Genomic DNA, 14121 nt, shown 5'->3' with positions numbered 1-14121 from the left:
TTGCTCTTGCCTCCTTTTATTTATATATATATATTGATTATTATAATATTAATTTTTGTGTACAATGGCCTCCTTTTAATTTGATGCCAATATAAGAGCTCATTCCTTCCTTGGCCGTCGTTTGATTAATAAGAGTTCAGTTCCATTGGATTGAGGTGTGTGTAGATACAAGAGAATCAGATTCTCGATGGGATAACAAAAGAGCAAAGGTACCGAAACAAATACATAGTTTTCTTCTGTTAAATTATTTAATTCTACTACGCTATAAAAGCAAACAGTGTAGAGAGAGATTAGCCCTACTGTTTAAGAGGGAGAGAGTAGGGTCATTAGGGTTTTAGAGAGAGAAGACATTCGGACTGTCCCCACTTGCTTTTCTGTAGAATAAGATTATAATAACATATTTAAATCTTCTTTTTATTGATTAAATTACAACATCTAAAAGAAGGAACCAACTTTTTTAATAAATGCAGATTATATGCTCTGACTTGGACTAAATAAAACTTGCAAGTAACAGTTTCAAGTCCTTTTGTTTTTTTTTTATAAAACTTTTCTTTCGTAGTAGTGATAAATGATTGCCCTAGAACCGATAGATTCTCTAAAATCATACGTATTACAGCAGCATTAGTTACCTCCTTTGTTTGACTATCAGATATCGAGTTTCACATGAAGGGGTGTGTGGAAGAACTTGAGACAATCAGTTGAGTAAATTTATTTAGCTTTAGTTAGTTCTGTACGAAGATTTTATGAAACTTTATATTTAACCCATTATATAACAAGAGCAATTAAGATAAATTTCTCAAAACAAAACATTTTATCAAATACTAATCTTACATTTTCACTGATAATCCCTTGCGACAACGGTAAAACTATTTTGATAATTACAATCAAATTAGTAGATAAAGTTAACGATACTAATCAAACTTAGGATATATTTTACCAAAGATGATTGTTTGAATGTTTTGGCGCACATGTTGTAGCAACGTCCTCAGCATTGAATAAAAATGTGAATGTTCTATAATCTCGTATTTGAAAAATATGAGGATATTAGTCCTGTGAAATACGTTGAAATCTTGCTTTATTTTGATTTATAAATATTTTATCATTAACCCACCTGAAAAAAATCAAATATAAAATGCAATGCTCATAAGAAATGTATGAGTTCGGATACAAAACTAATAATTAACCACAGAAAATACTAAACACATAATATTATTATTTTGGTACAAGTAGGAACTAGAAATTGAAGAAAAAAAAAATTGTTTAGTTTCACCTTCGGCTTCGTAATATACATCCAAAATCGCTTTTTTGTAATGATGTCTTTTCATTCTCCTTCCTGCTTTCAGATTATTTGTCCTATTATTATTATAGAGACATAAGTTTTCAACAATATAAAAAGTGTGATATATATATATTTAAATAATGTAATAAAAAGGTTGTACAACTGCAATACCATCCAAATTCAAAATTGCATAAATCATATTATCGACAAAAAAGTACTAGAAGTTTTATGAATGAATAAAGAAAATAAGTTTTTTTTTGGTGCACCCAAGGAAAATTAAGTTTTAATATAAATAAACTGAAGGTAGATGTTAAAAAAAAAATTGAAGCAAGTGAAATAAATCCAGTTTGGCAATATATAAATATGATTTGATGGGTTCCTTGTAATCTCTCTCTATCTACTAGTTTCTCAGTTATCTTTTCTTTGCCAGAAATGGCAGTGAAGGCAGTGGCTGAGGAGAGAGTTTTTTTTTCTTCCTTTCATGGGGAAAGTAAAACTTTGCCTTGAAGATTTCCCTCTACAATATGTTTCTAAGACTTTTGATTTCAACGAATCACTGTCCTTAACCTAAAAGCAAGAAAATAAGCTTTATACTGATGTCTTTGCTTCAACATAGATAACTTATAAACATAGGCATAAGAGTATCGGAATAAACTGTATATAGTCAATAACTCAATATACCCAATTTCCAAATAAAATTGTCATAGTGACTGCAAATTAGCAATGCAGGAAATAAACGGTGTCAAAACATTATGATAGAAGTTCTGAATTGTCAGTTCTAAAATGAATATATCTTAAGTATGTATACTATTTTAGGGATAAACAGGTGTCCCATGTCAATAACAGGTGTCGTGTCCTGTGTTGAGTCAATTCTACGTTCGAAGAAGTGCTAACAATTGCTAATGCCTCGTATATTATTGTAAAATGCCTCAAAATATTTGGTTAGTGGTGTGAATGTGATGGATCATGTTTTGAAGTGGCAAGAGGTCTACCACCTAATCTTGCAATCTAATGATCGAGAACACGGTAGTGGTGGCAAATACAAATGGCTCTGGTGTCTAAATTAACAAGCCGTCGCTAATTAATTTTTTATAAAAAAGGAAGACAGAAAAAAAAAACTTTTTTTGTTTTCTTAAATGTGTTTATTGAATTTTGGTTATAATTAGGTAACTATAAATAATTGTCCATAATTTTATAGAGGCCATTCGAACTACTCTGATTAACTGTTACATGTTTTACGGTATGATTATATATCCAGTCGTTCATAATGACATTTGTCTTCTTCTTCTTAACCTCTATATAACAACATTTACAATAGTACTAATACTTTGATCAGTAATCAAATGTTAAATCACTTTCTTATAATCAAAATTATGATATACTAAAGAGAATCCAATAGTATTTTATAAACACATGCTTAAATTATGTGGAGATCTGTCAGTTAATTATTGAGAATCTAAGAAAGCTTTTTTTGGTACAACAGTACTAATAATTTCTTCATATACTATATAAGTATATATATATACACATACATACATACATACATACATACACGTACATCTTATATGAATATACACAAGTGTACTTTCTAACCACAATACGTATATTCCATCAGGAAAACTTTTGGGAATTCATGGTATGAAAAAATCATACCAAATGACAACATTCGATTTGATACTCCCATAACAAATTTCTCTGGGCTTTCTGAGGGACATTCCGGTTTTCTCCATTTCAAGAAATTGTAAATATAAACTGAGGTCCGGTTTATTACCTCACAAAAGAAGAACATATATAAATTACAATATTAATTTCCAAAAAGGCATAAATGAGAAATCATATTACAGCAGATGAACACAAAAGAGTTAAGAACCCACAGATCACACAATCTCTGTACATGTCTGCTTTTTCCACTTTTTAAATATAAATTTCTCCATCTTTTTTATTTTATTTTTATAATATAGTTTCCTTTAGATTTTATCTTCCTGGTCTCTCTCTTCTGCTGCTTCCCTCTCCCCCATAACTATCACTATTTAGAATTTTCAATGTGAAAAAGGAAGCTGATTGTTGAAGCATAAATCCCGGGAGACCACTTTTGCATTCTCAAATAATTAAATTAAAACTTTATACATATACACACCTATACACTCATATCTATTTACTCTTTTAGGGTTTCCCAATACACTTATAGTACTTTATTGTGTTTCATAATATTGATGATAAATGCTAGCTGTATTTACAATGCTCATTTTCTTCTCTTTTTCTTTTAAAAATTATTTTATTTCTTTCTCGTAGCTATATAGCAAAGCCAAAGTGAATAATAATACTAGTGAGAGAAAGAGAAGATGGAGAGTGGTTCCAACAGCACTTCTTGTCCAATGGCTTTTGCCGGGGATAATAGTGATGGTCCGATGTGTCCTATGATGATGATGATGCCGCCCATCATGACATCACATCAACATCGTGGTCATGATCATCAACATCAACAACAAGAACATGATGGTTATGCATATCAGTCACACCACCAACAAAGTAGTTCCCTTTTTCTTCAATCCCTACCTCCTCCTCCCCAAGCAACTAAGAACAAAGTCGTTTCTTCTTCTCCTTCCTCTTGTGTTCCTGCTTATTCTCTCATGGAGATCCATCATAACGACGTCGTTGCCGGAGGGATCAATCCTTGCTCCTCTTCCTCTTCTTCAGCCTCTGTCAAGGCCAAGATCATGGCTCATCCTCACTACCACCGCCTCCTGGCCGCTTATGTCAATTGTCAGAAGGTGATGAGAACAAACCCTACAGATGATTATTCTTAACTCTAATGTTCCTTATTTGATATTTTTTACACAAAGAAGAAGAAGAAGATTCTAGAAACCCTAATCACCATACTTTACCTTTCCTTTTCTTTTTACATAACCCTTTTACTTGATGTTTTAGTTTGATTTTGATATCTCCTTTTGTTTACTAGCTACTTAATACAACTAAATTTACACAAAACAAAGGAAACAATTAATTTTTCCTATTTTGAGAAAGTTTCAAGAAACTAGGAACAACAAAAGAAAGAAGTTTTTTTAAAAACCCTATTTTGTAAAGATCATTCCAAAAATTGCTTCAAGGCTTAAAGATCAGGGATATATGTTCATATCTTTACTCAAGGATCCTTACCTTAGTTCAATTAATGTGTATATCTCTATTAATTTTCTAATTACACAATTCTTAAGGTTGGAGCACCACCGGAGGTTGTGGCGAGACTGGAGGAGGCATGCTCGTCTGCGGCGGCAGCAGCAGCATCTATGGGACCAACAAGCTGTTTAGGTGAAGATCCAGGGCTTGATCAATTCATGGAAGCTTACTGTGAAATGCTCGTTAAGTATGAGCAAGAGCTCTCTAAACCTTTCAAGGAAGCTATGGTCTTCCTTCAACGTGTCGAGTGTCAATTCAAATCCCTATCTCTCTCCTCCCCTTCCTCTTTCTCCGGTTACTCTCTCTCTCTACATCTCTGTTTTTTAATTCCTTTTAATTGTTTTCTTTTTTCATCTGAATTATGGCGTCAAATTAAACGTAAGATGAGATAAAGTTGTTTTTTATTTCTCTTTGTGGGTTTTAAGAAAGATTTTTCCTCTTTTCTGATTTTTCTTGGGTTAATGCCCCTTTGATAGTTGTTGCTAGGTTTAGTGTCAGATTGTTATATATAGCTTACTAGGTTTACGTGTATAATCTATTATGTAGATGTTTTCTTTGAGTTAAAACAATTTGTTTAATGTTTCTTTTTTGTCTGTTTGGAATTGATTTCATTTTTGCTTGGTACAACAACAATCACTGTTCTTGTCTCTATCTTCCCGGTTTGTTTTGGATCTATTTAATTCATCAAAAAGAATATCTGGATCTAGAGTCTGTTTCGCCCTTAGATCTATTGCTCAATATAGACATACACATGTTTTTTGTACGTATAATTACATATACATATATCTACACAATGTCATATCACTCTTCTTTTCAACGATGTAGTTGAGTTTGTATATAGACACACAAACTCACACCTACTTCACTCGTTACTTTGAATAGTTTGGATCAGTAGCCTATTCATTTTTCACTTCTCGATACTATCATAGATCTTTTTTTTAACTTACTCGAGATGTTAGGACCCATTAAGCAGTTTTTCCTGACGATTTTGGCTTGTTTTTACATGTTTAATCGAAGTAGGTTATGGAGAGACAGCAATTGATAGGAACAATAATGGGTCATCTGAGGAAGAAGTGGATATGAACAATGAATTTGTGGATCCGCAAGCTGAGGATAGGGAGCTTAAAGGACAGCTCTTGCGCAAGTACAGCGGTTACTTAGGGAGCCTTAAGCAAGAGTTCATGAAGAAGAGGAAGAAGGGAAAGCTCCCTAAAGAAGCTCGCCAACAACTGCTTGATTGGTGGAGCCGCCACTACAAATGGCCTTACCCTTCGGTAACTTTCTTCCCTTATACTCTAATTAAATTACCATTTTGATTCTTATATATTGGTTTGATTAAATGCACTTACATGATTGCATTATCCTAATCAAGATGAATGAATCACACGTGTTTGGTAAATGTATACTGTATGACAACTTGATTCTTGCTTGCATACTTTTTGTTAGGGTCCGAATATTATGTCAGTCTAAGTTAAGACAATGACCACTTTCTTCCTAAGGCTAGCTATACGCTTATACCATAGCTTAGCCTATACTTTAAAATCATAACTTTGGTAAGCAGTGTACATGAGGCAATTCCCCTATGGAATAGTAGCTTGTGTTTTTAAAACACATATGATCAACCCTCATACAGTATGTGTTCTAAATTGGAACACAAAAACGACCTTTATATCATGTAGTGTAATTACCTAAGCTTGTATGGTTTAGATCGAATTTAATTTCTCGTTCATGTCTAGCAAACCGTTGATGTGGCTGTAATCATAGAATGACCCTATATCTTAGAGCATAAGAATACAATATTCTGAATGTTGATTTTAAAATATGATGATTGACTCACATTTTTTTTCTGGCGTGGGGAAATGAATTGGCAGGAGCAACAGAAGCTGGCGCTTGCGGAGTCAACCGGTCTGGACCAGAAACAGATAAACAATTGGTTCATAAACCAGAGGAAACGGCATTGGAAACCATCGGAGGATATGCAGTTTGTAGTAATGGACGCAACACATCCTCACCATTACTTCATGGATAATGTCTTGGGCAATCCTTTCCCCATGGATCACATCTCATCCACCATGCTTTGATCATCGATCCTTTAAAACGTTATTTAATTATATTTATTTTCATCAAAACAGCTTATAATATGTATAACCTATGGTTGTCGGTATACTTAGGAACATACGTAACATGTTCCGATTGAAGAACAAGCGTTTAATGTTTCCCCTGATTATGAATGATTTGTGGTGTGTATCCTTTTGTATTGTTCTATTAATATGTGAGATTACTATTGCTATTATAATGATTGTAAAGCTTTTTGATATATTAATTTTTCTGGGCTTGACCGCCGTTTTGAGTCACTTCGGTCACTAATGGGGTCTTGCATCGCAATATGTCAGTCGGTAATCAAGTTTTTAAAACACAAGTAGACGACCTAGAGGTGATAAAAAGGTTCAATAAAATTGATTTGGCTACAATTGATTTATGTATAGGGACCCTTATATATATGAAGTGGAAAACATTTGATTTTGATTATCTTCTTACATTTTAGGCAAAACTTAAATCGTCATGAGGAACCCATAACTCCTCGAAAAATTAACCTAAACCATAAATAACATATTTATTTTGATAAATAACATTTATAAAATCTCTTTCAATTTGATATTTATTCATTAATTAATTTAATTTTTTTTTGATTTTTCCTTTTAGAATAGTAATGAGGTTAAGCAAAAGTTTTGATGACTGATAATATAGTCTTATATTATTATATTATTGTAATAATTGTTATAATAAATTTAAAGTATAAAAATGTAAATTAGTGTATTAAGGTAAAAATGAATATGATTTTTTTTTTCTAACTAAAAATATTTTATATATTTACTTCCCAAAAGTAAATTAAATAATATATTAATATATTCTTTTATTTTTGTTGTTTGCTTAATATATTCTTTATTTTTTTCTATTAGAATATTCATTTAAAATTTTATTTTATAAAATAATTTTAAAACTCACATGTTATGCAGGTCTAGAAGTCAACATTGAATACTGAAAAGACCAGTAGTCTCAACCATTGACAAAACTGTAACTTATCAAATAACTTCTACACAAACTGCGGCAGATTTAGAAAATCTAAAAGCTCACCATCACAACATGACCGTCCACATTAATCATCATAATATTATGAAAAAATATACAAAAAATTGTTAATTCAGTTAACGAAATTAATTAGTCGTTATGTCCGGTTATGATCAATAGATCTCCAAATACACTATGAATAATAATGTATTTTCACTTTTTGTACATTTTTTTCCAAACGTAAGTGTGCAGACCAAATGTAAAAAGACTTTTTTCAACTTCTACTTATATTACTTTAGGTATGGTATAATTGATATACATTATATGTAAATATATTTATAAATATTAATAGCATATACTCATTATCTAATTTTAACACATAAGTTATGTTGTCTTTAAATCAAATTCACCTTTAATTACTTGGTTAGTGGATCAACGTGATCGACCGAGATATCAAAATCGATATCAAAGTCTAATCGTATGAATATCATAACTAATTTTCAGTATCTTAATTAAACGACTTTGCTTTATTTATTTACTTTGATATCAAAATTGATTTCATTTTACATTTTCAAGTGCCCAAATCCCAAACTAGTAGTTTCATTTACATTTACAAATCTCATTTATCTTTTTTTTTTCTGACAAAACAAGATATTATTTATCTTCTTAAGCTATGAAGTATGCTAATTGTATCATCTGTTAGTATTTTCGAATGGAAAAGACTAAAAAAATGAGAGAAAGCTAGTACTCCCAATTCCCAAAGACCTGTTCTGGCCCAAACCATGAATGTCCCAACAAGAAATTGTCGGCCCAAACTTATAATGTTCTAAAAGTTATATATCCTTTAAAACGCTTTCGGCAGCATCTTGACAAACACATGAATTATATCTTGAACCGACTCAATACAACAACAGCATTCAGCATTACCGAGAGAGAGGTCTTTTACAGATGTCTACGCTTATGAGCTTCTTCAATTGTCCCCACATCATCTTCGGTTTTCAATAGCCATAATTTTTCCCATTTAAAGACAAGACTTGTTTCAGTCTTTGCATAGACACAAACTTTTCTTTGCCACTTGATCTAACCTGAAACAAGAACACTACATATAGAATTATCAATATCTATAATTCTATATGTAGACAAGTAGAGACGCAAGACAAGTTATTAACATCGGCCTAAACAATTCTTTCTGGCTGTGAAGGATGAATGATGAATCTAGCATAATTGGAATTTGATTTCAAGATCGGACTTCTCGAGACAGAGCAATGCATCAGAGAGGAACTAAGAAAACTATGGATCTAAGATAAATCGGTTCAGCCACAAGAGTATGCTTCCAAGTAATGATTTTGACCACAAACTAAACCAAGCAATGATTCAAGAAATCAGTACCTCTCTCTATTCAAGATCACTTTCTGTCCTTGCTTCATCATCACTATCTTCGCATATATCCTCAGGAGGATCATACACAACCATTCCAGGGAAAAGCTCCAAGAAATCATCTTTCACCTTCTCTCTCAACTCAGGATAAGGAACGAGTCCTTTCAACATAACACGAAAAGGCAAAGACAGAGGCCGATCAGGAGAATCTCTCATCTCTCCATACAATCTCATCGCTTCCAACGGAAGCTCGTTGTCCAAAAACGCTCGAACAAGGTCTCCAAATGTATGCTGGTCGAACAAAACCCCTTCTTTCTTTAAATCTTCCCATACTTTCTTGGTTTCATCCACTTTCTTGTTTCTTGCAAGCATCATGAGCATGTCTCTGTAAAAAAACATATCGGGTCTATACCATATCTCTCTTCTCACAACTTCATAGAGCTGAAAGACAACATTTATAAACCCAAATCAAACATCTGAGCAATGTGGCTAGACATTGACACCATCAACACATCACAGAACTGACGATATAAACTGAACCAAAGTTTGGCTAATTCGATAACCGGTTCGTACCACTAAACCGAAATTACTGAAATTTTCTAAATTTAACGAAAACCAAACTGAAATCACCAAAATTTCAATAACGAACAAAACCAATTTTAGTTTTCGATTAAAAAATGAACCTTAATTTCGGTCTAAATCGGTAAATTATTGCCAAACCGAAATTGACAAACCGAACTATGAGTTCAATGATTTTATTACCTTCATACAGAGGAAAACTTGGTTTTGTCTCTGAAACTCAGCAAGAACAGAAACGAGATCGGATCTAAGGAGACGAGCGACATGAGAAGAGATGAATCGATCGAGTCGGACCAATTTGGTTTGCAGACGCTTGAGCTCTTTGGCAGCGATTAAGCCTTCTTTGGTCATTTCCTTCTTCCGTCTCCATATCGATAAGCTAGGGCTCGAAGCAGGTCCTGATTGGTAGGTACGAGCCAAATCAAGACTAGTTTCTCTCGAACCAATACGGCGAAGAAGATAAAAAACGAAGCTTTGATGAATTGAGGATTTAGGGTTTTTAGCTCTGAACATTTAAAAAGTTTAGAAGGATTTTTGAAGTTTTGGTCGATATATTTGAGCAGATTTGGGTTTCAGAATTATATTTTCTTCAATATTAGCACGGCCCGTTTAGGCCCAATACTAAATGAGATGAGAAGTTAATGTTTTTTAATACACATTTAGACGGCCCGTTTAGACCCAATAGTTTTAGTCTTGCATGCATCAACATTTCTACTCGTTTTCCAAAACTTAAAGGACCACACCAGTGACACCACTAAACAACTGTCAACAGTCAACTTGCTCATATGTATGCATGGTTGTAATTTGATGTAGATTGCTTAAAGTCTTGAGGCTAAGAACAAAGGAACCTTCAATCTCATTTCATATGAAGTTTCTCTTTTTCCTGTCAAATAATAGTTTACGTTACTTTCACTATTTTCCTTCATATAGAAAATTTGCAATGATCTGTCCCAAAAAAAAATTTGCAATGATTTATGAAAAAAAAAAAATAGAGTAAAGTGAATATCTTTAAAAGAAAGCAATACCATATTTTGTCTTGCATGCAATAATCTTTCTAAATAATTTTTTTTTTTTCAAACTTATAAGGACCACCTCTTATAAGAACCATACATATGGGTTGTAGACTTTTGTTATTTACTGAAACCAAAAAGTCTTGAATTTTTGTTTTTTTCTCATTTAATTTGAAGTTTTTTTTTTTTCCGAAGTTTCGTCTGTCATCGTAAGTAATAACACGCCTACAGGAAAGATATTTCTTCTATTTTTATTTTGCTTCTTATTATAGCTTTCAAAAGACACATTAACTTGGAAATATCAGCTTTTAGTCGTTTCAACTCCTCATCAAACATTTATATTCTCTCTCAGTTCGCTTCTCATATATGGCGTCTCCATCTTGCTTCACGTCTCGCAACTACAAATTCAAAGTCTTCTCGAGCTTCCACGGGCCTGATGTCCGTAAAACATTTCTCAGTCACCTGCGTGAACAGTTTAAACGCAAAGGGATCACTATGTTCAACGATGAAGATATTAAGAGAAGCGCAATGATCTCCCCTGCACTCAAAAAAGCTATAAAAGAATCGAGGATCTCGATTGTGATTCTCTCCAAGAAATATGCTTCGTCAAGATGGTGTTTGGATGAGTTGGTGGAGATACTAGAATGCCAAAAAGCTGGGGGACAGATGGTGATGACCATCTTCTACCAAGTTGAGCCGTCTGATGTACGTAATCAAAAAGGCGATTTTGGGAATGCTTTCAATAAAACTTGTGCACTTAAGATGAATTGCAAGGAAAAGAAAAAATGGAGCGAAGCTTTGAATTATGTGGGAAACATTGCTGGAGAAAACTTCAAAAATTGGTTTGTGTTCAACTAATTACTCTGAGTTTGTATTTATTTGCTTATTTAGTGTAGTCACTAGGAAAAAAATATATTTTTATAGTTAATAATTGCGAAGGAGGATTATTGGTGATTGAAATTTAAAATTATTAAGAGAACGTTTATGTTCAATGAAAATTGGAAATATATATGATATAGAATTTCAGAGGAATGTTATTGGTGTTGACTATATTTTCTAGAAACAATGATTTTCTTTTCTCTCTCTTTTTTTCTAGGAATAATGAATCAAAAATGATCGAGAAGATTGTCAAAGATGTTTTAGATAAAGTAAATGCTACACCATCTAAAGATCTTGATGGCATGGTGGGACTTGAAACTCACTTGAGAGAAATAGAGTATTTGCTAGATTTAGATAGTGATAGAGTTAAAATAGTTGGAATCTTTGGTCCTGCGGGCATTGGTAAGAGTACCATTGCAAGAGTTTTACATAGTCGACTCTCTAATAGGTTTCAGCTTACTTGTTTTGTGGACAACCTTAGGGAAAGCTACCCCATTGGTCTTGATGAGTACGGTTTAAAGTTACGTTTACAAAAACAATTTCTTTCAAATATTTTGAACCTAGATGATATACAAGTTTCTAATTTATGTTCGATTAAGAATATGTTAAGTGATCAGAGAGTGCTTATCATTCTAGATGATGTGAACAATTTAAAGCAATTAGAGGCTTTGGCTGGAAATATTGATTGGTTTGGTCCTAGGAGTAGGATTTTAGTGACCACAGAAAATCGAGAGCTTTTACAACAACATGGTATCCATGAACCATACCTTGTAGTTTTTCCATCTGATGAAGATGCTGTTGAAATCTTATATAGATATGCTTTTAGACAAAGCTATCCACGTGATGGTGTTAAAGTGTTTGCTAAAAAGATAACAAAGTTGTGTGGCAATCTTCCGTTGGCTCTACGTGTGGTGGGTTCATCTTTATGTAGGAAGGAGGACGACGAATGGAAAGATGTAATGTGCAGGCTAGAAACTATTCTTGATCGAGATATTGAAGAAGTGCTAAGAGTCAGTTATAAATGAGAGAGCTTTCAAAATAATGTCACAACTTCGTTTCCTCCGAGTTTACCAAAGTAGATATAATGAGAAGAAGATAATCTTTATACCAGATAAGATGGAGTTTTCGCGTTGTTTAAGGTTATTACATTGGGAGGAATATCCAAGCAAGAGTCTTCCTCATGAATTTCATCCTAAATATCTTGTCAAAATTGATATGAAGGACAGTAAGCTCGAGAAGCTATGAGAAGAGATCCAGGTTGGTTTAAATATTAGTTTACTTCTATGATATATATAAATATTAATTAATTATATAGTTTCTCTTCATCAATGTAATGATGTTCTTCTCTTTTTTTTTTTTTTATGGTTTTTACTTTCAGCCACTCCCAAACCTCAAGAGGGTTGATTTGAGAGGTTCTTATTATTTGAAGGAACTCCCGGATCTTTCAAAGGCTACAAACCTCGAGACTTTGGAACTGGATTATTGTGAGGATTTGGTAGAGCTTCCATCCTCAGTTTCAAATCTTCATAAACTAACGAAATTAGGGATGAAGTCCTGCACAAAGCTTGAGCTCATTTCAACTAACTGGAACTTAGCATCTCTTCCACGTTTGAGCATATCAGATACAAATATCACAACATTCGGTATATCAGTTACAAATGTGGCATCATCAACCACCCCTCAGTTTTATCTTGATAGCCTCTTTAGTCTCAGTTTATGCAACAATGCAAAGCTCAAGACACTAACGCAACTCCCCAAAAATATATTATTTCTAGACCTAAGCTATGCTAGTATTGAAAGTATGTCAGATTGTTGCATCGTAAGTCTTCATCGGTTACAAACACTTAAGCTTTGTGGCTGCAGAGAACTCACATCACTACCAGAACTCCCTCCTTCTCTTGAGTTCCTTGATGCTACCGACTGTGAGTCACTTGAGACCGTATTTAGCCCTTTTGATATTCCAGATGCGCGCCTCAACTTCGCCAACTGCTTCAACTTGGACCGACAAGCGCGAAGATCAATCATCCAACAACGTATTATTCGATATGGGTCATCGTTCTTACCCGGGAGAAAAATACCTAACGAGTTCAAACACCGAGCCACTGGAAATACATTGAGCTTTTACGTTTCCGCTTTCTCCAGTTATAAGGTTTGCCTCCTTATTTCCCCTAAGATATCCGAAAAAACTTTTGATCCCCAGGTGAACTGTCGTCGGATTAGCAACGACTACTTGTTCCGTGTTCGGGAAGTCAAGTTTTATGATATCTCCAAGTGCAAAAAGACACATCTATTTGTATTTCACTCTGACTCGCTTCACAGAGATGATTTTGAAATGGACAGAGAGATAGTGTACGAATTCACCAGCAAACTGCAAAACTTCGACGTTATGGAATGTGGCGTCCAGATCTTAACGGAGGAAACCAGTGGGGAATCTTGCGGTGAAGCGTCAGACGACGATGAATCTGAATCTGTAACTTCTAGTGATGCTTCAAAAGACGATGATGATAGCAATAGCAACGTCGTCGAAAACGGGTTCTCTCGAGCAATAAGGGCAGCATTAGGTGATGTTTGGAGACCAAAACCAAGATGATGATGATGATGATGATGATGATGATGAAGGCTTGTAACATAAACTAATTGTATACATTTGGTTTTTTTTGGAATTAATAATAATCGATGTAATTTATTTTCGTGTTTGACATCTCGAATAATACTAACCGAGTAAATAAACTAATTTAAATTTGAGTATTTGAC

General features: G+C 33.5%; 3 protein-coding genes across 5 annotated transcripts; 2 read left to right on the top strand and 1 right to left on the bottom strand.

The window, feature by feature from the left end:
- Window positions 1–3169: 3169 nt before the first annotated feature.
- Window positions 3170–6807, top strand: LOC104714574 (homeobox protein SHOOT MERISTEMLESS). Its single transcript, XM_087466342.1, has 4 exons — window positions 3170–4050; window positions 4492–4747; window positions 5474–5727; window positions 6325–6807. The coding sequence occupies exons 1-4, from the start codon at window positions 3622–3624 to the stop codon at window positions 6532–6534; spliced, it is 1149 nt and encodes a 382-aa protein (XP_087322468.1). The 5' UTR covers window positions 3170–3621; the 3' UTR covers window positions 6535–6807.
- Window positions 6808–8253: 1446 nt separating this feature from the next.
- Window positions 8254–10135, bottom strand: LOC104714572 (pentatricopeptide repeat-containing protein At1g62350). 3 transcript variants are annotated; one of them, XM_010431985.2, is made up of 3 exons: window positions 9662–10135; window positions 8912–9340; window positions 8254–8651 (listed from the first exon to the last, which is right to left on the bottom strand). In XM_010431985.2, exons 1-2 carry the CDS (start codon window positions 9989–9991, stop codon window positions 8918–8920), a joined length of 753 nt encoding a protein of 250 aa, XP_010430287.1. In that variant the 5' UTR covers window positions 9992–10135; the 3' UTR covers window positions 8254–8651; window positions 8912–8917. The 3 variants fall into 3 exon arrangements, with proteins under 3 accessions (XP_010430287.1, XP_010430285.1, XP_010430286.1); XM_010431983.2 differs by having other exon boundaries at window positions 8254–8621; XM_010431984.2 differs by having other exon boundaries at window positions 8254–8607.
- Window positions 10136–10740: 605 nt separating this feature from the next.
- Window positions 10741–14053, top strand: LOC104714571 (disease resistance protein RML1B). Its single transcript, XM_010431982.3, is given in 4 exon segments — window positions 10741–11330; window positions 11585–12388; window positions 12390–12624; window positions 12746–14053. Coding segments are annotated over 4 exon segments (2727 nt in total). The 5' UTR covers window positions 10741–10854; the 3' UTR covers window positions 13958–14053.
- The last annotated feature ends 68 nt before the right edge of the window (window positions 14054–14121 follow it).

This window comes from Camelina sativa, chromosome 9, assembly GCF_030686135.1.
Source record: "Camelina sativa cultivar CO46 ecotype springtype chromosome 9, ASM3068613v1".
Taxonomy (NCBI): domain Eukaryota; kingdom Viridiplantae; phylum Streptophyta; class Magnoliopsida; order Brassicales; family Brassicaceae; genus Camelina; species Camelina sativa.
Note: the sequence above shows the minus strand (reverse complement) of the source record. Positions and strands in the feature narration are given on the sequence as shown.